The 23,194-nt window shown below is 36.6% G+C and overlaps 1 protein-coding gene across 1 annotated transcript in view; it reads left to right on the top strand.

Annotated features, from left to right (window-relative positions):
- CPS1 (carbamoyl-phosphate synthase 1) overlaps nucleotides 1–23,194 on the top strand; it is a 142,625-nt gene that overhangs the window by 30,971 nt on the left and 88,460 nt on the right. Inside the window, exons 6-15 of the mRNA XM_030853008.2 lie at nucleotides 7,480–7,572; nucleotides 9,910–9,999; nucleotides 12,160–12,288; nucleotides 12,819–12,925; nucleotides 13,796–13,934; nucleotides 14,572–14,649; nucleotides 16,611–16,709; nucleotides 18,364–18,459; nucleotides 21,386–21,575; nucleotides 22,580–22,737. Of these exons, the coding sequence (XP_030708868.1) occupies nucleotides 7,480–7,572; nucleotides 9,910–9,999; nucleotides 12,160–12,288; nucleotides 12,819–12,925; nucleotides 13,796–13,934; nucleotides 14,572–14,649; nucleotides 16,611–16,709; nucleotides 18,364–18,459; nucleotides 21,386–21,575; nucleotides 22,580–22,737 (1,179 nt within the window). The remainder of the gene's footprint in view (nucleotides 1–7,479; nucleotides 7,573–9,909; nucleotides 10,000–12,159; nucleotides 12,289–12,818; nucleotides 12,926–13,795; nucleotides 13,935–14,571; nucleotides 14,650–16,610; nucleotides 16,710–18,363; nucleotides 18,460–21,385; nucleotides 21,576–22,579; nucleotides 22,738–23,194) is intronic.

Here is a 23,194-nt window from a genome sequence, read left to right as displayed (position 1 = left end):
ATTCCATCCAAAAACAACAGAATACACTTTCTTCTCAAGTGCTCATGGAACACTCTTCAGGATAGATCATATCTTGGGTCACAAATCAAGCCTTAGTAAGTTTAAGGAAATTGAAATCATACCAAGTATCTTTTCTAACCACACCTCTATGAGATTAGATATCAATTACAGGAAAAAATCTGTAAAAAATACAAACACATGGAGGCTAAACAATACACTACTTAATAACCAAGAGATCACTGAAGAAATCAAAGAGGAAATCAAACAATACCTAAAAACAAATGAGGATGAAAACATGATGACCCAAAACCTATGAGATGCAGCAAAAGCAGTTCTAAGAGGGAAGTTTATAGCAATAAATTCCTACCTCAAGAAGCAAGAAATATCTTAAATAAACAACCAAACCTTACAGCTAAAGCAATTAGAAAAAGAACAAAAACACCACCAAAGTTAGCAGAATGAAAGAAATAAAAAAGATGAGATCAGAAATAAATGAAAAATAAATGAAGCAAACAACAGCAAAGATCAATAAAACTAAATCTGGTTCTTTGAGAAGACAAACAAAATTGATAAACCATTAGCCAGACTCATCAAGAAAAAAAGGGAGGTGACTCAAATCAATAGAATTAGAAATGAAAAAGGAGAAGTAACAACTGACACTGCAGAAATACAAAGGATCATGAAAGATTACTACAAGCAACTATATGCCAATAAAATGGACAACATGGAAGGAATGGACGAATTCTTAGAAATGCACAACCTTGCAAGACTAAACCAGGAAGAAATAGGAAATATAAATAGGCCAATCACAAGCATTGAAATTGAGACTGTGATTTAAAATCTTCCAACAAACAAAAGCCCAGGACCAGATGTCTTCACAGGCAAATTCTATCAAATATTTAGAGAAGAGCTAACACCTATCCTTCTCAAACTCTTCCAAAATATAGCATAGTGAGGAGCAGTCCCCAAATCATTCTACGAGGCCACCATCACCCTGATACCAAAACCAGACAAAGATGTCACAAAGAAAGAAAACTACAGGCCAATATCACTGATGAACATAGATACAAAAATCTTCAACAAAATATTAGGAAACAGAATCTAACAGCACATTAAAGGGATCATACACCATGAGGAGGTGGGGTTCAGCCCAGGAATGCGAGGATTCTTCAATATACGCAAATCAATCAATGTGATACACCATATTAACAAATTGAAGGAAAAAAACCATATGATCATCTCAATAGATGCAGAAAAAGTTTTTGACAAAATTCAACACCCATTAAATGTAAAAAACCTCCAGACGATAGGCATAGGGGGAACTTACCTCAACCTAATAAAGGCCATATATGACACACCCAAAGCCAACATAGTTCTCAATGGTGAAAAACTGAAACCATTTCCACTAAATCAGGAATAAGACAAGGTTGCCACTGTCACCACTATTATTCAAAATAGCTTTGGAAATTTTAGCCACAGCAATCAGAGAAGAAAAAGAAATGAAAGGAATCCAAATTGGAAAAGAAGAAGTAAAGCTGTCACTGTTTGCAGATGACATGATAAAATATATAGAGAATCCTAAAGATGCTACCAGAAAACTACTAGAGCTAATCAATGAATTTGGTAAAGTAGAAGGATACAAAATTAATGCACAGAAACCTCTTGCATTCCTATACACTAATGATGAATAATCTGAAAAGGAAATTAAGGAAACACTCCCATTTACCATTGCAACAAGAAGAATAAAATACCTAGGAATAAATCTACCTAAGGAGACAAAAGACCTGTATGCAGAAAACTATAAGACACTGATGAAAGAAATTAAAGATGATACAAACAGATGGAGAGATATACCCTGTTCTTGGATTGGAAGAATCAACATTGTGAAAATGACTCTACTACACAAAGCAATCTACAGATTCAATGCAATTCCTATCAAATTATCAATGGCATTTTTCACAGAATTAGAGCAAAAAATTTCACAATTTGTATGCAAACACAAAGGACCCCGAATAGCCAAAGCAATTTTGAGAAAGAAAAACGGACCTGGAGGAATCAGGCTGCCTGACTTCACACTACACTACAAAGCTACAGTAATTAAGACAGTATGGTACTGGCACAAAAACAGAAAGAGATGAATGGAACAGGATAGAAAGCCCAGAGATAAACCCATGCACATATGGTCCCCTTATTTTTGATAAAGGAGGCAAGAATATAGAATGGAGAAAAGACAGCCTTTTCAATAAGTGGTGCTGGGAAAACTGGAGAGCTACATGTAAAAGAATGAAATTAGAACACTCCCTAACACCATACACAAAAATAAACTCAAAATGGATTAAAGACCTAAATGTAAGGCCAAACACTATAAACTCTTAGAGGAAAACATAGGCAGAACACTCTATGACATAACCCACAGCAAGATCCTTTTTGACCCACCTTCTAGAGAAGTGGAAATAAAAACAAAAATAAACAAATGGGACCTAATGAAACTTAAAAGCTCTTGTACAGCCAAGGAAACCATAAAAAAGACAATACTCAGAATGGGAGAAAATATTTGCAAATGAAGCAACTGACAAAGGATTAATCTCCAAATTTACAGGCAGCTCATGCAGCTCAATATTAAAAAAACAAACAACCCAATCCACAAATTGGCAGAAGAACTAAATAGACATTCCTCTAAAGAATATATACAGATCGCCAACAAATACATGAAAGAATGCTCAACGTCAGTAAACATTAGAGAAATCCAAATCGAAACTACAATGAGATATCACCTCACACCAGTCAGAATGCCCATCGTCAAAAAATCTACAAACAGTATATACTGGAGAGGGTGTGGAGAAAAAGGGAACCGTCTTGCACTTTTGGTGGGAATGTAAATTGATACAGCCACTCTGGAGAACAGTATGGAGGTTCCTTATAAACCTACAAATAGAACTACCATACGACCCAACAATCCCACTACTGGCCATATACCCTGAGAAAACCATAATTCAAAAAGAGTCAGGTACCACAATGTTCATTGCAGCTCTGTTTACAATAACCAGGACATGGAAACAACCTAAGTATCCATCGACAGATGAATAGATAAAGAAGATGTGGCACAGAAATCTCTTAGATAACCTCATCCACCAGAGGGCAGACAACAGAAGGAAGAAGAACTACAATCCTGCAGCCTATGGAACCAAAACTATATTCCTAGAAAGACAGGCAAGATTAAAAAGCAGAGGGCTATGTACTAGGTAAAGGAACAAGATAAAACCTCAGAGAAGCAACTAAATGAAGTGTAGATAGGAAAACTTCTAGAAAATGAATTCAGAACAATGATAGTGAAGATGATCCAGGACCTTGGAAAAAGAATGGAAGCAAAGATCAAGAAGATGCAAGAAATGTTTAACAAAGACCTAGAAGAATTAAAGAACAAACAAACAGAGATGAACAATACAGTAACTGAAATGAAAAATACACTAGAAGGAATCAGTAGCAGAAGAACTGAAGCAGAAGAACGGATAACGGACCTTGAAAACAGACTGGTGGAATTCACTGACATGGAACAGAAAAAAGAATGAAAAGAAATGACGATAGCTTAAGAGACCTCTGGGACAACATTAAATGCAAAAACATTCTCATTACAGGGGTCCCAGAAGGAGAAGAGAGAGAGAAAGGACCCGAGAAAATATTTGAAGAGATTATAGTCAGAAACTTCCCTAACATGGGAAAGGAAATAGCCACCCAAGTCCAGGAAGCCAGAGAGTCCCAGGCAGGATAAACCCAAGGGGAAATTCACCGAGATACATAGTAATCAAATTGACAAAAATTAAAGACAAACAAAAATTATTGAAACGAGGGAGAAACGACAAAGAATATACAAGGGAACTCCCATAAGGTTAACAGCTGATTTCTCAGCAGAAACTCTGTAAGTCAGAAAGGAGTGGCATGATATATTTAAAGTGATGAAGGGAAAGAACCTACCACCAAGATTGCTCTACCCGGCAAGGATCTCATTCAGATTCGACGGAGAAATAAAAAGATTTACAGACAAGCAAAAGCTAAGAAATTCAGCACCACTAAACCAGCTCTACAAGAAATGCTAAAGGAACTTCTCTAAATGGGAAACATAAGACAAGTAAGGGACCTACAAAAACAAACCCATAACAACTAAGAAAATGGTAATAGGAACATAAATATCGATAATTACCTTAAACGTGAATGAATTAAATGATCCAACCAGAAGACACAGGTTCACTGAATGGGTACAAAAACAAGACCCATATATATGCTGTCTACAAGAGACCCACTTCAGATCTAGGGACACATACAGACTGAAAGTGAGGGGATGGAAAAGAATATTCCATGCAAGTGGAAGTCAAAAGAAAGCTGGAGTAGCAATACTCATATCAGATAAAATAGACTTTAAAATAAAGAATGTTACAAGAGACAAGGAAGGACACTATGTAATGATCAAGGTCGTTCTTGTCAACTAAGCTATGACAAAGGAGGCAAGGATATACAATGGAGAAAAGACAGTCGCTTCAATAAATGGTGCTAGGCAAACTGGACAGCTACATGTAAAAGAATGAAATTAGAACACTCCCTAACACCATACACAAAAATAAACTCAAAATGGATTAGAGACCTAAATGTAAGACCAGACACTATAAAACTCTTAGAGGGAAACATAGGCAGAACACTCTTTGACATAAATCACAGCAAGATCTTTTTGGATCCACCTCCTAGAGTAATGGAAAGAAAGACAAAGATAAACAAATGAAACATAAAGCTTTTGCACAGCAAAGGAAACTACAAACAAGACGAAAAGACAACCCTCAGAATGGTAGAAAATATTTGCAAAGGAATCAACGACAAAGGATTAATCTCCAAAATATATAAACAGCTCATGCAGCTCAATATTAAAAAAACAAACAACCCAATCCAAAAATGGGCAGAAGACCTAAATAGACATTTCTCCAAAGAAGACATACAGATGGCCAAGAAGCACATGAAAACCTTCTCAACATCAGTAATTATTACAGAAATGCAAATCAAAACCACAATGAGGTATCACCTCACACCAGTTAGAATGGGCATCATCAGAAAAGCTACAAACAACAAATACTGGACAGGATGTGGAGAAAACGAACCCTCTTGCACTGTTGGTGGGAATGTAAATTGATACGGCCACTATGGAGAACAGTATGGAGGTTCCTTGATAAACTAAAAATAGAATTACCATATGACCCAGCAATCCTACTACTGGGCGTATACCCAGAGAAAACTATAATTCAGAAAGACACATGCACCCCCATGTTCATTGCAGCACTATTTACAATAGCCAGGACATGGAAGAAACCTAAATGCCCACTGACAGACAAATGGATAAAGAAGATGTGGTACATATATAGAATTGAATATTACTCAGCCATAAAAGGGAACGAAATTGGGTCATTTGTAGAGACGTGGATGGATCTAGAGACTGTCATACAGGGGGAAGTAAGTCAGAAAGGGAAAAACAAATATTGTATGTTAACGCATATGTGTAGAACGTAGAAAAATGGTACAGATGAACCAGTTTGCAGGGCAGAAATTGGGACACAGTTGTAGAGAACAAACGTATGGACACCAAGGGAGGAATGTGGCGGCAGGGTGGTGGTGGTGTGATAAATTGGGAAATTGGGATTGACATATGTACACTAATATGTATAAAATGGATAACTAATAAGAACCTGCTGTATAAAAAATTAAATAAAATTAAATTTTTTTAATTAAAAAAAAAGATGTGGCACGTATATACAATGGAATATTACTTAGCCATAAAAAGAAATGAAATTGAGTTATTTGTAATGAGGTGGTTGGACCTGGAGTCTGTCATACATAGTGAAGTAAGTCAGAAAGAGAAAAACAAATACCGTATGCTAACACATATATATGGAATCTAAAAGAAAAAATGGTTCTAAAAAACCTAGGGGCAGGACAGGAATAAAGATACAGACGTAGAGAATGGACCTGAGGGCACGGTGAGGGGGAAGGGTAAGCTGGGACGAAGTGAGATAGTGGCATGGACATATATACACTACCAAATGTAAAATAGCTAGTGGGAAGCAGCCGCATAGCTCAGGGATATCAGCTGGGTGTTTTGTGACCACCTAGAGGGGTAGGGTAGGGAGGGTGGGAGGGAGACGCAAGAGGGTGGGGATATGGGGATATATGTATATGTATAGCTGATTCAATTTGTTATGAAGCGGAAACTAACACACCATTGTAAAGCAATTATACTCCAATAAAGATGTTAAAAACAACAACAACAACAAAACTATGTTGTGGCTTTCAGTTCTATTAGTCTTAGGTTGAAAAGTAAGGGTGTTTGTCATTCAGCATGCTTTGAGAAAAAGGGAATGAGAACTGAAAACGGAATTTCAAAATTAGGGATCCGTAACTATAGTCAAGGACTTCTGTGATTTGGATTATAAAAGTAAGTGGAGATCACTATGAAACTTAATAATCCAGTATGGAAGTGCAAGGTGATTTTTACTATTTTTCCCAGAGTGTGAGGTAGTACTCTGGTTTTAATAATCACATTGAAATAACCATTTGACCCTCTAACCATGTTGCTGGTACTCACTCACTCCCAAGTTACTTCTTCTCCTAAGGAATGCATTTCAAAGGGAAATAAAGGCTTTCCTTTATTTCCTTCAGTGCAACAATTTCGTTGGAGAAAAGCAAATCAATGAATTATTTTGATTTGTTCTCTCCCTCAATAAAGTCTTGATTACAAAATATACCATTTTCTAAATAGGTCATCGTAGACTTACTAACAAATAAGTAAATCTCAAGACAGCTAAGAATAATACAACATTTGCCACGTTCAAGCTAGCAAGGTTAATTTGTGAAAACTTTACAGAGGGTTAAGGGTACTCTAAAGTTCAAGCCCTTATTAGCATGTCTAAAGCAGCGAACCCTTTCATTGCAACTTCTCAAAGTTTGTGACTTATACAGCATTTCACAGTTTTTTGTTTGTGAATTTTGCTCTCTAACAAGTTTGCATTCTTTTTCAATTTTCAGCTATTTTTAGATTTCTTTTTTTCTTCTCAATCGATTATTTTGTCGATGTCACCCACGAAATAGCTTTAGGTCATAAGTACTCTAAATACTCAAATACTGATTTGCATCTACTGGAGACCTGAATTCTGTTGCCCTTTGACTTTGCTTACCCCAGGTGACTGTCTCAGCCCTAAAAGAACTAAGGTAAAGTTTTCACAGATTAACCTTGCTAGCTGGTACCTTCTCATAGTGTTTCCCAAAATGTACCATGCACACTGCTTCACCTTTCCTAGTTGAGAAGATGAAGATCTCTTGCTGATGGTTATGAGTATGTTCTAAAGACATCTAAATAGTGGAGCAGCTGTGTAAGTCCCTGTGAATTTAACTGTCAGCACCTGCATCATTGCTCCCTGTTAACTGTCTAATTTTTTAATTTGATAGGGTACCATGCTTGGGAAGATTGAATTTGAAGGTCAGTCTGTGGACTTTGTGGATCCAAATAAGCAGAATTTGATTGCTGAGGTTTCAACCAAGGTGAGAAATTTTCCTTCATGTTTTGTAGTTTTATTTTATTCCCTTTAGACCTTCCTCTTTTGTAATATCAAAATCTTCTTTTAGGTAGAGGTCATCTTCCAGAAGCATCAGAGAGGGAAGGAGAAAAGGGTCTCATAGCAGTTAAAATTGATATATTACAAAATCAGTGCATTTAAAGTTATAACTTTTACTTACAGAGTGATCTTCATGGCCTGATTTAGAGGCTGTTTACTGTTTTAATTTTTCTTCTCTCCTCTTGTGGTTCCTTAGCTCAAGACTTTAACAATGTCAAATAAAAGGGTGTTCAATTGAATATCAGGAGTCAGAGCGAATGGTCTGCCAGAGAGTCAGGAACACTTTATAGAAATCAGACCCAGTACAGTAATCAGAATCTGGGGTCATTTTGTGCAGGGAAAAGTATTCCTGAGCACACTGAAGATTTAGTGTATTATAGCTCAGTTCAAAGGGTAGTATTCAGGATGATGACTGTATCACCCCAAAGTAAGATATGTTTATTGTATATTTACAGGAAGGTATAGAATACATCTTAGAAAGATGTGTTGCTTTTGATTGAATATCTGTTAATGTAGTTGTGAGTCTCTTGGGCTACAGCCTCTGTCCTTGGGGACCATAGAGATTGGTGGGGTAGGCAAGCAAGTAGGCACCATGGAGAGAATACTATGATAAATGCTGTCCTTGGAATGTGCATGAGGTACCATAAAGGCATGTGTGGGGAAACATCCAATGAAATAGGTGGATCGGGGAGGTTCTGCGAGGAATTAGGCTTGTTCTGAGGCATAAGGAGCAATTCGGTAGATGGAGAACAAGGAGAACTTCGTTTCAGGCAGAGGAAATGGCATGTGTTGAAAGGCACAGAAGTATGAGACGATACGGTGTCTTTGAAGAGTTATGTGTAGTTTGGTGTGGCTGACCTAAGGGTTCACACATATAGGTTCTCGCATTTGGCCAAAGATGAGTGGAGATGGACGGGGCTAGAGCTAGATGGTTTAGTATCGTTGGCTAAATAAATCAGCTAACTTGGAGACTACTGGGAACCCATTTGGCATCATTTTGGAGCAAAGTAAACTGGATAAAAGAGCAGATAACTAGAAAGTTATTGCAACTAATTAGGACAAAACTCGTGAAAGCCTAGCCTGAGCAGTAACAGCAGGAAAAGAGACAGCAGGGTGGCTTAGACAAATAGGAGAAAGAGGTTTTAGCATATTTTCCTATGAAGTGATTTTGTTTGAGACACAGCATGATAGAGGGCTATTTTTATAGAATTTTAGAGTTTAGAACTACCTTGGGGATCTAGTCTAGATTTTCCAAATGTGAGAAGTATTGGCCTGGAGAAAGTCACCTTAAAAAAATTCTGTGGTCAAATAAGGTTGAAAAATACTGCATAATATATTCCTCTCTTGGAGATTCCTAGCAAATTCATATATCCCAGTTTCTGTGAGGTCTTGCTTTCTTCTGTCATTCTGTACAGAGAGTATATGGTGTGTTTGTGTAGACACCAGGTTGCAAATTTCATCTAAAACCTTTACTAAACTTTGAAATCATTCTAAATTCAGAATGTGCTAGCTGACTCTTGAAGCTGGGACCAGTGTGGGCACCCAGCCCTCTAGGCTTTCTCTCTCTCTCTATTATTTCTTCTTTTATGACTTTGGGGAACTACTTCTTGGGTAAATGCCTGTGAAAATGGATCTGACTCCAAGCAGTGCTTAAAACATAGGTAATGATTATGATATGCTCTGGGATCCTTTTATGAAGTCTACCATTTAAATGCAAATGATTGCACAGTAACCTAAAGGAACCAGGGGTCTACACTAGCTTAGCAAGTCCTCTGACTCAGACTGATTTTATCCATTAGCCCCACTGCATAAGCCTAACGCACAACAGTGCTATCTCATCCAAACTTTATTGCAAGTTGAGGATCAAATGGTATTTAAAGCATGATATATCTATTACTACATCTGTTTAGTGCTGAATCAGGCAATAATACTTGGAAATGCCATTGCTACTGGTTGTTAATGAGGCCAAACATGGGAAAGATATTTGTTAATTATGGAAGCAACCAATTTCTTAGGGATAACTGTTATTACTGTAATCAACATTTTATACAAAACAGCAAGGTACTTTGTTCTCATGAAGAAGATAGAGTTTGTGGCATTTGCTGTGCCTTTCTTACAAATTGATTGTTAACTGCCAGCCACTCCCTAGTAGTTAGCAGTCAATCTGTTACCAAGTGCAGAGCATCCTGAGATGTGTTTATGATATTGGTGTGTTGCTCATAGCTGGACCTTCTCTCTTACTCTCTGGTTTTTAAAATGGCAGGATGTCAAGGTGTATGGCAAAGGAAATCCCACGAAAGTGGTAGCTGTAGACTGTGGGATAAAAAACAATGTGATCCGCTTACTAGTAAAGGTAAGTAATTTGTTCCATCTCAAGGTTGGGGGTTTCTAATATTGATCATTAGTGTTAATCTGATTTCCTCTATCTGTTTCAGAGAAAGCTTGTGTATTCTGTCAGAATGTCAGGGGATATACTCTCTTCTTGTTGCCTTTGATCTATTAGATAACACATTTATTCCTGTTAAAATTAGAGATGTAGATTTCTGTTAAAAAAAACCCAAAAACCTCAAAGGCCACAAAAACACAGAAGGAAATGAAGACTGTTCTTTTCACTTACCAACGGACATTCTGAGACAAGACACACTCAATTTCTTGGGGTTTAGAGATAACCAAAAAGGTAGTCAGTAGGAGAACTCCCCCTTTGAGTTACATTTATTATGTACCACATGTTTGTAGGGATTATGCCCTGATATAGTACAAACTTGCACATTGCTTTATATCAACTCTTAGAGAACCAACTGAAATTAGACCTTAAAAAATACTTGAGGAGAACGTAACCATTATTACAATGTTTTCTTTTTTTTTTTTTTTTTTTTTTTTTTGCGGTACGCGGGCCTCTCACCGCCGTGACCTCTCCCATTGCGGAGCACAGGCTCCGGACGCGCAGGCTCAGCGGCCATGGCTCACGGGCCCACCCGCTCCGTGGCATGTGGGATCTTCCCGGACCAGGGCACAAACCCGTGTCCCCTGCATCGGCAGGCGGACTCTCAACCACTGCGCCACCAGGGAAGCCCACAATGTTTTCTTAAACATTGTTTTGTTGAGATTTCTCCTTCTCTTTCTCTCTCTGTCTCCCTCTGTCTCTTTGTCTTTCTATTTCTCTTATACACATGCACCCCACCCCTAGATATATTTGCAGAACACCAAATTAGCATGGGTAAAGGAGAATTCTTCAATTCACTTTTTTTGTTATAGAATATCACCAACATCCAGATCATGATTTTGAATGCTGGTCAATTTTATTAACAAAAATGTGCGTGGACCCTTAAATAGTAGATGTTGTGGTTGGCCTAGCCATATCTCCCTCTCATTTTATCATCTTAAGGCATTTTGTTCATCTTCTAATTGCAAGTGTCTGCATCTTATTGCCTCAGAGCTCTCTTTGGTTGGTTGGAGGCTGCTGGCAGGCAGGAAATGACATAGAATTAATGATCCCTGGAGCAGCCCCAATCAGTGACAGAGTATAAATTCCCCAGCTCCTTTGCCACATTGCTAAGCTGTTGTTAGGTGAAATATGCTGCACTGGCTCTCAGAATTCCCCAGTGGGCTGAAGCTCCTTTTCTTCATTGTGGTAACTGACCCAAAATGCACACTTTATTAGGGTCTTTCCCCATGTTGCTTTCTATTGGTATTTCCTGGAAACCCCTCCAAAGAAACTTCTTTCTCTCAAATTCTTATATCAGGAAATGCTTCTAGCAAAATAATGAAAGACATCTTCCCATCCACTTTTGTATAGAAAAGTTCTAATTTTTCTATCAGAATATAGGTATTATAGATAATATGAAAAATCCCTAGGAAAGAAGTCACTAAAATTTGGTCAGACAAAAAATACAGAATTGAGGGCTTCCCTGGTGGTACAGTGGTTGAGAGTCCGCCTGCCGATGCAGGGGACACGGGTTCGTGCCCCAGTCCGGGAAGATCCCACATGCCATGGAGCGGCTAGGCCCGTGAGCCATGGCCGCTGAGCCTGCGCGTCCAGAGCCTGTGCTCCACAACAGGAGAGACCACAGCAGTGAGAGGCCTGTGTACCGCAAAAAAAAAAAAAAAATACAGAATTGAAAAAGGTGAGAGGTGGACCAAATTAAATTTTGGAGAAAGGAATTTATCTTCTCTTTTGCAACTCCCTCTCCCAGAGCTAGGGAAGATAAACTGTATTCCTGTGTGCCCAGTCATGAAGCCTTTAGGTCTAGAACCTCCTGAAGTGTGGGGAAATGCATTATGTATTTTTTCAGAATCAAAATGTAAATAGTGTTTTTTTCCTCCACTTTCTATCCTAGGGTCCATTTACATCACACAAAATATGAGTCAACAGAGAGTTTTTTGCTCAGCATTATTTATTTGAATCGTGGACTCTGTTTCCCTTCCCTTTCGGGATTAATTAGCCAAGAGAAGGTTTACCACTTTGGCGAAGAAGAATGTTATTAAATTGACCATTCTTGTGTTTCTTTTCCAGCGAGGAGCGGAAGTGCATGTAGTGCCCTGGAATCATGATTTCACCAAGATGGAGTATGATGGGCTTTTAATTGCCGGAGGACCTGGGAACCCAGCTCTTGCACAACCACTAATTCAGAATGTCAAAAAGGTGCAGTGAACCTGGGATAGTCTGTGTCTGTGTGTGAGGTGGAGAGAGTCTGCTCTGCATGGCCGAAAAAGCTGTAATATATTTTATTCATACAAGTAATTTTTTAGTACTCCTATTTGTGACCTCTGAGGCAGGGGAACCAACAAGGAGAGGGTTCAACAGGAAGAAGAACAAAGAACTTTAGACAAAGTGACTGGGATTGTGTCCTTGAGTGCAGAGAGCTGGAGTCCAATCTCCAAATGTGTTGTCTGTACAACTGGAAAATGACAACTTGGGACCTATAAGACCTTCAAGGTTCCAGAGAAATATTAAATTAGATGTAGTTTAGTCTGGATGTTAAGTACATTCTATTGAACTTCAATGCTGCAAATTGTCAACCCCGTCCTTATTTATCATCTAACTTTTTATTCAATTACTATTCTCTTTACCTTGTAAATTAAGAAAGAAAAAGAATGCTTCATTTTATTCCTTCAGAGATTGCATGTTTTGGAATCGTTCTTCTGGAGTAATAAAATTTTTCCCTGACTTAGATCTTGGAGAGCGATCGCAAGGAACCGTTGTTTGGCATCAGTACAGGAAATTTAATAACAGGATTGGCGGCCGGTGCCCAAGCCTACAAAATGTCTATGGCCAACAGGTAAGGCAGTTATGCTTCTGTTTACATGTCAAACTGGCTCTGAAATACTGGTAGTAACTAAACCGAAAAGACTTAGAGAACTTACGTGCCATTTTCTTCAGAATAAATCGATAAGCACACTATTATATGGTTCACAGTTGTCTGACTACCTGATACCACTTTTATTGCATTTTGCTGTAGTTTAAAGTTATTTTCTAACGATAACTTTGCTGTAGTTTAAGTTATTTTCCTTTCCTTGGCATACATTGAAGTTATAATACTCAATCAAATAACATTCCAAGGGAAATTGTTCTGATTTTAAGCTTGATTTCAGAGCACTGATAACATTGTAAAACTCTACTGTGACTTAAGAACCAAGAAATCTTCAGCTCCTCTTTGTTTTACTTCCTTACCCCAAATGATGTTAATTTATTCAACATGGAACTTTCCTTCACAGTCCACCCTCCACATAAAGTATAATTCAGGTTGATTCAGGACTGAGTAGTTATCTCTTTATTATCCCCCAAGAACTCTTCTTTGGCTTTAAAACTACTGTAGCTCCCTTAAAATAAGTGGCTTATATGTGTCTCTGTTAAGCTAGTGAGCAAATCTTAGCTTTTTGTTATGAGTGCAATTCCCCTTTTCTAAAACTGATTACAGAAGTTTAATAGAACTGATATTTAACACACAGCAAAGCTTCCTGAATTGAATTTTTTCCTAAAATTATTGGGCTTAACAATCTGTGACTTTTCTCATGCAGTAATTTTCACTAAGCAATTGAAACGTTTGAATTTTAATAGGCTTTTCTTGTTCACTATTTTACAACTAATGCATTTATATTCTTTTCTTCACTTTTCCTTTTCCATATTCTTTTTCCCCTTTTCCCTCCAGAGGGCAGAATCAGCCTGTTTTGAATATCACAAACAGACAGGCTTTCATTACTGCTCAGAATCATGGCTATGCCCTGGACAGCACTCTTCCTGCTGGTTGGAAACCACTTTTTGTGAATGTCAATGATCAAACAAATGAGGTAAGTGCTCTCAGTAAACCTGTTGAGTGTGTGATGAGAAGTGCAGGACTTTTAATACTCTGTTTTACAATTACCTTTCCCTTGTTTATGTGGGCTTTTCTGGGGTGTGTATGTGGAAGAATTCTTGTCACAGATTATTTCCCACAGCCCTCTGCTTTTTAAAAAGTCATTTCTCTCTGTCTTATTCTCTTATCGGTTGACTCATTAAGAGCCACAATTTGAGTGGTTAGTCAATGGCTGTCTTACACATTCATTGCTAATGGGTGATTGGTGGAGGTCTGTTTGAGCCTAGTCTACGTGGGTCTCTGGGACTCACTTAGCACTGAAGTAGCCTTTGAGAAGACCCTTGGAGAAGTAATTTAGGAGTTGGAGAAAAGAAGAGGATTTGAGTTTATTCTGAACCAGAGCCTAGAGGGGCCTCAAAGGCTATAGACCAAATCAGTTGTTTTTAGTAAGGGAACGACACCAGTTGAATCTTTATTGGCCTATTTGTATTAGTACTGTTTGTTTTTAGAATGTTCTCAAACTTTTAACTTAGTTTTTAAAGTTTGGACTTTATTGTCCACTGAATCATACCTAGTCCTGGTTGACATTCTTTGCTACTGAAGGAATTTCTTCCCGTTTCTTTTTCCTTTAGGGGATTATGCATGAGAGCAAACCCTTCTTTGGTGTGCAGTTCCACCCAGAAGTCAGCCCAGGGCCAACAGACACTGAGGTATGTCAGAAAGATGAGGCCCATTATGTATTAAAATTTTTAAAATCAGAAATATATTTATGTGAAAAATTGAGAAACCAAAATAATCACCTGGGTGGTCTTAGTACAGAACATTCTTAAAAAGGGTGCTTTGGGGCTTCCCTGGTGGCGCCGTGGTTGAGAGTCCGCCTGCCGATGCAGGGGACGCAGGTTCGTGCCCCGGTCCGGGAAGATCCCACATGCCGCGGAGCGGCTGGGCCTGTGAGCCATGGCTGCTGAGCATGCGCGTCTGGAGCCTGTGCTCTGCAATGGGAGAGGCCACAGCAGTGAGAGACCCGCGTACTGCAAAAAAAAAAAAAAAAAGAGTGCTTTGATAATGCCTGTATTGTAAGAAAATTTCCCCATGAATATCATGGAGGAAATTTCTATCGTTTTAAACAGTTAAAGTGGGAAAGCACTTAAGAAACTGATGCAATGTGATTTTTATTTAAATGAGTATCATTCTAATATATTTAGTTCTGAAATTTACAATTGTGGTTCTATGCAAATGAATTCCCTCTTGCTATCTCATTCTCATAACTGAAATGAAATTTTAATCCCCCATCTGTGACTTCACAAAAATCCCTATGGCAACTGTTTGCGTAGCCACGAAGGGAGAATAAACAGCAGCAGGAGCAGGAAGGAGGTCAGGGGTGTCGGGGAGGGTATACATGCACATACATATGAGTCAGATGGCTTAAGAGAAGCATAAGGAATGCTTAGAGGAGTTTTGTTTTTAATTTAAATATTTTTACTTTTTTTGTAAGCTTCTGGTGCAATGTTTAAGAACATCTTTCCAAACAAGAGCTTGTGGTGATACTCAGAAAAGTCTGGGAAGTCTGAAGTGACTCTTCCTCTCCTATACCCTAGGGCCTCCAGTAGTAATGCTGACAATTCTTCCTTATCAGCAGATGCTCTCAGAATAGACACCTGGGTAAAACAAAGAGGAGAATAAAAATTTTCCCATTGTAGACTCTACTTCCTCATCCCTGAGTTGCCTTTTCAGATATTTGTATTTTGTTCTTGTTTTAATATTATTAGGAAAGAATCGTTCCTAATAGCCAAAGTCACTACAACATTACCTACCCATGATGACACTCAAAAATAAAATTTAGTTTCATATATCTATTGCCTAATGCATGTTAATAGTTTTTTAACTTAAAGTTTAAATTATTTACCTATAGTAGGACTTCAGATTAGGATCACTGAAATTAAGATATGTGATATCCAGTATCACTTAGTTCTTTTTTTCTCCTGTCCTGCCAAATAGTTGCAAAATGAATATCTTTGTTGAAATTTGTCACCTCTAGTGCAACAGTGGAAGTAAATCATTGATAAAGTTTAAGAATAACCTTAGAGATATTTTAATACATAATGCAATCTTTAGAGATATTTTTGACCTGATAGAAAATTTAAATATCCAGTTATTTCTAACTTTAGGGTGCATAAGTAATATAGCTTCATTTTTTTTGCATAGTTAGAATTTTATTTAGAAGAAGAAAATGATTCATAATTAAGGGGCTGAAAATGACATTCTCAGAAGGCATTATTTGAAATGTTCATTCTCTGCTGAAAACTTTTTTTTTTTTACATCTTTAGTAGATTATAATTGCTTTACAATGTTGTGTTAGTTTCTGCTGTATAACAAAGTGAATCAGTTATATGTATACCTATATTGAAAACTTTCTTTTAATAGGATTTGACATGAGCAGTTAGAAGTGTTTATTTGATCTAATTCTTATAGTAGTAAATATTTAGTTTTGCCAGCTTTGGCAAAACAAAAACAAAAACAAAACAAAAAACAAATACTGCATAGCAATACTCATCCTAAAAAGTTATTTGTTACTTATCTAAAGTTCAACTTGAACTGGGTATACTGTATTTTATCTGAGAATTCTGTGAGTTTTGAAGCTTCTAACTAGTTGGCTATATTTTTTTTCTAGTACCTGTTTGATTCCTTTTTCTCACTGATAAAGAAGGAGAAAGGTACCACAATTACATCAGTTCTACCGAAGCCGGCCCTAGTAGCATCTCGAGTTGAGGTCAGTATATGTGGGCTTCCTTTTCGTTTATGTATTTTGGATTTTCTCTATTGTGTGATGACTTCTTTTTTAAGTGAATGATGTAAACCTTTTTGATGTTTATGAAAAATGATTGGTAATATTGCAATCACCCATCATTTTAGCATCTAATTATTTGGTCTGTTCTAGATGATACATTGGATGTTCATTGGAATCTTCATGTTTTGATTTAAAAATCATATCTTTTAAAGTTCACTTCTTCTAGAACATTTGTAATGAAAATAATTTAACAGAGAAAAAGGTTTAATTTAGTTTCAAATTTGATATATTTTCCATTACTCAATAAACCATAGCCCTGTGTATGCTTGAGATACAGTTCAGGCTACAGAATCATTATAGATGATATAAATTTTTGTTTCAACGAAAAACCCAAACGAACTTTTGGACAACCCAATACCTCTAAAAAGCAGATAGATAAGGATTAATATAGTGTAAGACTCGACTCCTTATTTGTTTGAATATGTATTTAATATGGAAAATTTCCTTCATAGTTAAGGCACACCCACACCTACACCATTATTACATAAAATTTAGAAGGGTGTATGTATATTTTTAAGTATATACATACATATATATATAATCCTCTTTTTATGAACAAAAAGAATTGATTTATATGTTTACATGAAATGATAAATCGAGTTAGATGGTTTGTTTTAGGTTTCTGTGACAGCCTTTTTTCCTGAGATGGAGAGATGGGAGGTAATCCAGCCACTCAATGTGGAATCAAACTGTGGATTCTTGGTAGCTAAAGAAGCCACCCCACCATACAGTGTATTTCTCAAAATATCAACTCATGTTTTTCAGATGCTTTTCTTTTTTTAAATAGTGAGGGAAACGTGTAATTTGGGATTGTACATTGCATTGCACATAGCAGGCACTCCATAAATACAAAACAAGTTTCCCAAGTCCTTGTCTCTTGCAGTGACCTAGAACATTTTTCTCCTCTGAAGGGCTTGGCAGTTGTGGTTAAAAAATAAGCAGAATTATTATTTGCTTGAAATCATATATACAATTTGTATGAATTTCAGTAGGCTGCCAAAACATGATTTTTTCATTACTGTATTTTCTGTAAGTATTTCTGGACTGAACTGCAAAGTAAAGGCAAAATGTTAATATGAAGGTGTCCCTGTGTCCCCTTGCCTCCTGTGTTTTCTCTTCGTTTGTTAGGAAGGGCTTGTTTGTGTTTATGCCTATTCTTTGTCCAGTAGAAACCCATGGAACAGTAACACATTTAGTCAATTAAATTTTAAGGAGATTTTTATCTAAAAATTATATATAGAAATTATATTTATTATATATACACATATAGATATACATTTCCATATATATTTATGTAGTTATTTTTAGATATTTATATATGTTTAATTAAAATGTAGACCTCTTCCAAAAAGTTTTTACTTAAGTGAAAAAAACCATGACCTTTGGAAATTCCTTTTTGAAATTAGAGATGTTTAAATTGTTGGTCTTTTTACTCATATATTATGTATATTTCAAAACATTGTACTTTAAATCACCACATAAACACAGACAATATAGTTTATCTTTCCCATACTTAACAATGACTAATTTCCCCATCTTAATAATAAAAGCAATGCTATCTTCTTATTGCTTACAGGTTTCCAAAGTCCTTATCCTAGGATCCGGAGGTCTGTCCATTGGTCAGGCAGGTGAATTTGATTACTCGGGATCGCAAGCTGTAAAAGCCATGAAGGTGAGAGACTCTGATCTTTGCTGGAATTAATATACACTCCCTTTATGAGTCTAATTAGTATTTTATAATTTAGATTTATGACACTACCTCTTTTCAAAGTCACTATAATTAATTTCCTTCCACATCTTATATGAAAGGAAGTTTGATCACAGACAAGATTTTTAACTTAAATGTGCACACCTGCAAATTAAGAAGGTTGGATTGATCTCCAGAACTGTCTATGTTATCATCTATTTATATTGAAAACATAAATCTACACTTATAGATGTTACTCAATGAGACAGTGAGCTTTTAAAACATATTTGTCTTTTGTGTGAAAGAGGGAATTTGGGTATCCCTGGTGCTCTAAAGTACTTCAAGTGTTCTACAGGATGCTTCAGGCATCTCTTTGGTTGAAAGGGGGAAGATCCAGCTGGAAGAACAAAGGAAACAATGCCTTTTGTTCAAGCTTTAGAAGTTATTGCAGGTCACCTAATTCCCCCATCTGTGACTTGGACTGGATGACTTACCAGGAAGGTATGGCTGGATTTTCAAGTGGAATAGAGGGTTTGATACCTAAGTTGGGAAGAATATCCTCCCTGTTTCTTCAGAGTCTCTCGAAATATCCCCAGCCTTTATCATAGTAAAATAAACCTTTAGAAAACTGACACTGTAGGTGTAAGATATTTCTATTGAAGAGCTAACTTGGCTTCTCTTTGGTGTCCTTATTTTCCACGATAGTCCCCATTTTGGTGCTAATCAAGCCATCCAAAGTCAATGTGAGCTCTCTGTGACCTTGCCACAGGCTTTGTGGAGTCAAGCCACTCTTACCAAGAGACCTGGCTAGGAGAGAGCAACATAGGGAAGGAAGCAGGAGACTAGGACAACCGACAAGAGAAACAGTTGGCCAAAATTTTCCTTTTTTTCTTTGCTTTATTGAGTATTCTATATACAGAGATTTTCACCTGACAGATGTCTGTTGAAAACAGACACAACCCCCCAATTACCTTACTCTTCTTCCCATTCGTTTTTATTTTTAATACTCTTCTCCGTACACGCATGGATGTTCACCCCATGCACACATGTTTTTTGTGTACATTTTCAAAGTGTGCTTTATTTCGTTGTATTAAGATGCAGTTTATCTTTAGATAGATAATTAGTGGGTATCCAATGGTTCAGATTGGTTAGAACACAGTCTAAGTGTGTTAAGGGTTTAGAACACATTAAAGTGGCATGCAATTTTTTATCCTATTTGGTAGTTTTATAAAGAATTAATATTTCCATAGGTTGTATTTTTTATATGCATTACATCCAAAAGGTGAAGTTATTGATTTGAACTGAAGAATAGGAATTATTAGATATAGTATTGTGATTAAGAGGTTAATAAAGATGAATTTATGAACTGAGTATTTTTTAAAACTTAGATTATGCATAAATTATAGCTGGAATTATATTAGAAAAAAATTATGTAACATTTATTAAAATGGTTTGAATAGACACTCATCACATGAATTTATGGGACCTTTTCCTATGTAATTTGATTTATAAAAATAGCTATATTCATTGTATAGCACATGCAGGAAAATATTTAACAAATATACCTATCCATTGGTACTTTTCTCTAGTAGTGAGACAGTCTATAACTTCTGTTTATGATGTGCTCTCCGTTTGGACTCAATTATTTTAATTCTAACCCATATTTTAAATACATTTGCTTATCTATATGTATCTATTCAATATTTTGTTAACAGTACTTTTAAAAATGTTCCTTACAATCTTAGAGAGGGCTCGTATTGAGGAAAGGGTGTAGAACTTGAGTCATAAGACTTGGATTACAGCCCTAATTTTGTCATTTATCAGCTGTATGATCTTTGGAAGGTCACTTAACCTTATTGAATCTCAGTTTCTTCATCTGTAAGGTGAAAATTTCTTTTATAGTCTTGCTATAAAAATCAAATAAATTAACAAAAAAGTACACTACAAGTTTTAAGGCACTATTTGAATTTAAAGTAGTATGAAATATATTTAATTTGGATTCACCACACCCCCAAGGATATGTAGGGCTTTCAATGATGATTTCTATACTTTCATATGAATATTTTGTTGAGTTTTTAGAAGACTTCAAAATTGACATGCTAATAGGTAAAAAAATAAGAACCATCTGGCCAGATTTCATAATAATTATTTTACTAAATGTCGCCCTCATCCTGGTCTGTAAAGCTATTATCCTTAGTAGCCTACATGAAGAATTATTTTAGGGGTCTCTCCAGATGTCAGGAATGAGATAGGGCTATGAATATCTTCACACACACAAATTTTTATTTTTTATTTTTTGCCATACGGTCATTTTCTTTTATATAATATGTATAAACAGTTGTATAATGGTCTTTGTCAAAGCACTACAGCAGGCATGAAAATCTAAAGAAAATGGAAACCAGCAGAAGGCTCTCAGTGCTCCCAGCTAGAAGGGAGCACATTATCTTGCATTTAAAACGTATGCTCAGTGCTGTTCTTCAATAAACGTTAGAAAAGGAAGCAGCTTTGATGCTGCCTTTTTTCCATTTTATGTTTTACTCATTCAAAAAAATTTGGAATATTTTATTCTTTTAAGGTCGACTGAGCTATAAAATTGAGTAGTATTTGTGGACCTCCAGTCAAATTCTATAGAAAACATCTCCAGCTTTCCTTGATACCTACAGTGACAAGGAATTCAGGGTGATCCTCATGAGGTAGCCAGCTCTTTTTGGATAGTTTTATTTTCAAGCAGTTTTCTTCCTTCCTTTTACCAAATTTTTGTCATCCTTTAACTTCCATTCACACTGGTCCCATTACTGATCTCTAGAGCCCACAGAATAACTTTTTGTTACCTGTTAATACCCTTCATTTGAATATGATTTTTCTCTTTAGACCATATATTAAGATTCTAGATCTTTTTTTTTTATTTCAGGAAGAAAATGTCAAAACTGTCCTGATGAACCCAAACATTGCATCGGTGCAAACCAATGAAGTGGGCTTAAAGCAAGCAGATACTGTCTACTTCCTCCCCATCACCCCTCAGTTTGTCACAGAGGTTATCAAGGCAGAACGGCCAGATGGATTAATTCTAGGCATGGGTGGCCAGACAGCTCTGAACTGTGGTGAGTTCTTTTAAGTTTAATTGCAGAGTTTTGGTTCACACACTTATATATAATATTTTTTTGTTTGAATTTATTCAGCAGTTGTGCTCTGTGTGTTCATAAAAGTTTTCCGCTGTGTGAGGAAGCTTAGTAAACAGCCACCTGAAAATGTCACATGATGAACATTACTAGTTTATTTCACAGAACAGCTGGGGGACAAAAAGAAACCTTTTGCTTTAATGCTGCATGGTGACTGAGTAGGTTTTTTGAGTCCCCCTCCTCCGTCCCAGGATACTGCTTTTCTCTGTTACCAGTGAAACTCTAAGAACTATTATGAGTGAAAAAGGGGAATTAACATTGATTAAGTGGTCTGTGCTCTTATGTATCAGCCCTGTGGCATTTGACTTTCACATATATTTTCATGTTTACATAGATCAGTCTCTCTACCATCCCTTCGTGCATCTGCTGAGTCCAATGCTCTGTCCTATTTAAAATATTTCAAACCTTCAGAATTAGATCATGAATGAGAATCTTACTGGCTAGTTTGGGTAAGCAGTTGGTGATATAATTTGTATGTCAACTATAAAAAACAGCCAAAGTTAGATGTTAAGTTAGTGGGAACACAAACGATTTTGTTAATTTTTAACCTAGATAGATACCCACATCACTGAGATTATTTACACAAGAGAAGCTCATTATAGGAATAGACCTTCCTTAGAAGGAAATGAAATATACTAAAATCTTAAGGCTCACTGTAATGCTATGATTTTTATTAACGAGAATAATAAAAATCATTTGGAGAAGGTGATAATATACATAATAGTAGCACCAGCAAAATGTTTTGCTAAAATGTCTTCAGAATTTTTCTTTCAAAAATTTTTTTACTCTAAGTGCAATTCTGTTGTGGACTCTGGTGGCTTTTTGGAGTTAAGATTTTTTTTTAAAAAAAGTTGTATTCAGATATCTATTATAGGAAACATAAGAGTTTGATATGTTAAAAATTGATTTATTTTGTTTTTCTGTAGGAGTGGAACTATTTAAGAGAGGTGTGCTCAAGGAATATGGCGTGAAAGTCCTGGGAACCTCAGTTGAATCCATTATGGCCACAGAAGATAGACAGCTGTTCTCAGACAAACTAAATGAGATTAATGAAAAGATTGCTCCAAGCTTTGCAGTGGAATCGGTAAGAAATCTTTGTTCTGGAGAAACAGGACCATTATGTGTCTTGCGTTGTAGAGAGAATGATTTGTCATGCCTAAAAATAATAAAGTATTATATTTGTGTATGTTATCTTCCAGAAATGTGTGATTACTTCAGAGACACTGTGTATTAATTGTGGCATTCAATGCTAAAGCATTAGGGACAGGTATTAATAGTTTATTTTTATGAAAAGGGAAGCGTAATCTCAAAGGTGATGTGGTTTATCAATGGTTGATGTGACCTGAGTATCAAATCTCCTGAATCAAAACAAAGAACCATATCAACTTGCAATGCCAAAGTAATTTCTACCTTCTTCCTGGGATCAGTCACACATTTTGTAAGTGCGAGTGTCCTGCAAATGGGAAATGGTTGAATTTAAAATTTTTTTTAGGGACTTCCCTGGTGGTCCAGTGGTTGTCTCTGTGTTTCCGCTGCAGGGG

This window comes from Globicephala melas, chromosome 7 (genome assembly GCF_963455315.2).
Source record: "Globicephala melas chromosome 7, mGloMel1.2, whole genome shotgun sequence".
Classification (NCBI taxonomy): Eukaryota; Metazoa; Chordata; class Mammalia; order Artiodactyla; family Delphinidae; genus Globicephala; species Globicephala melas.
This window is presented reverse-complemented; position numbering and strand designations above follow the sequence as displayed.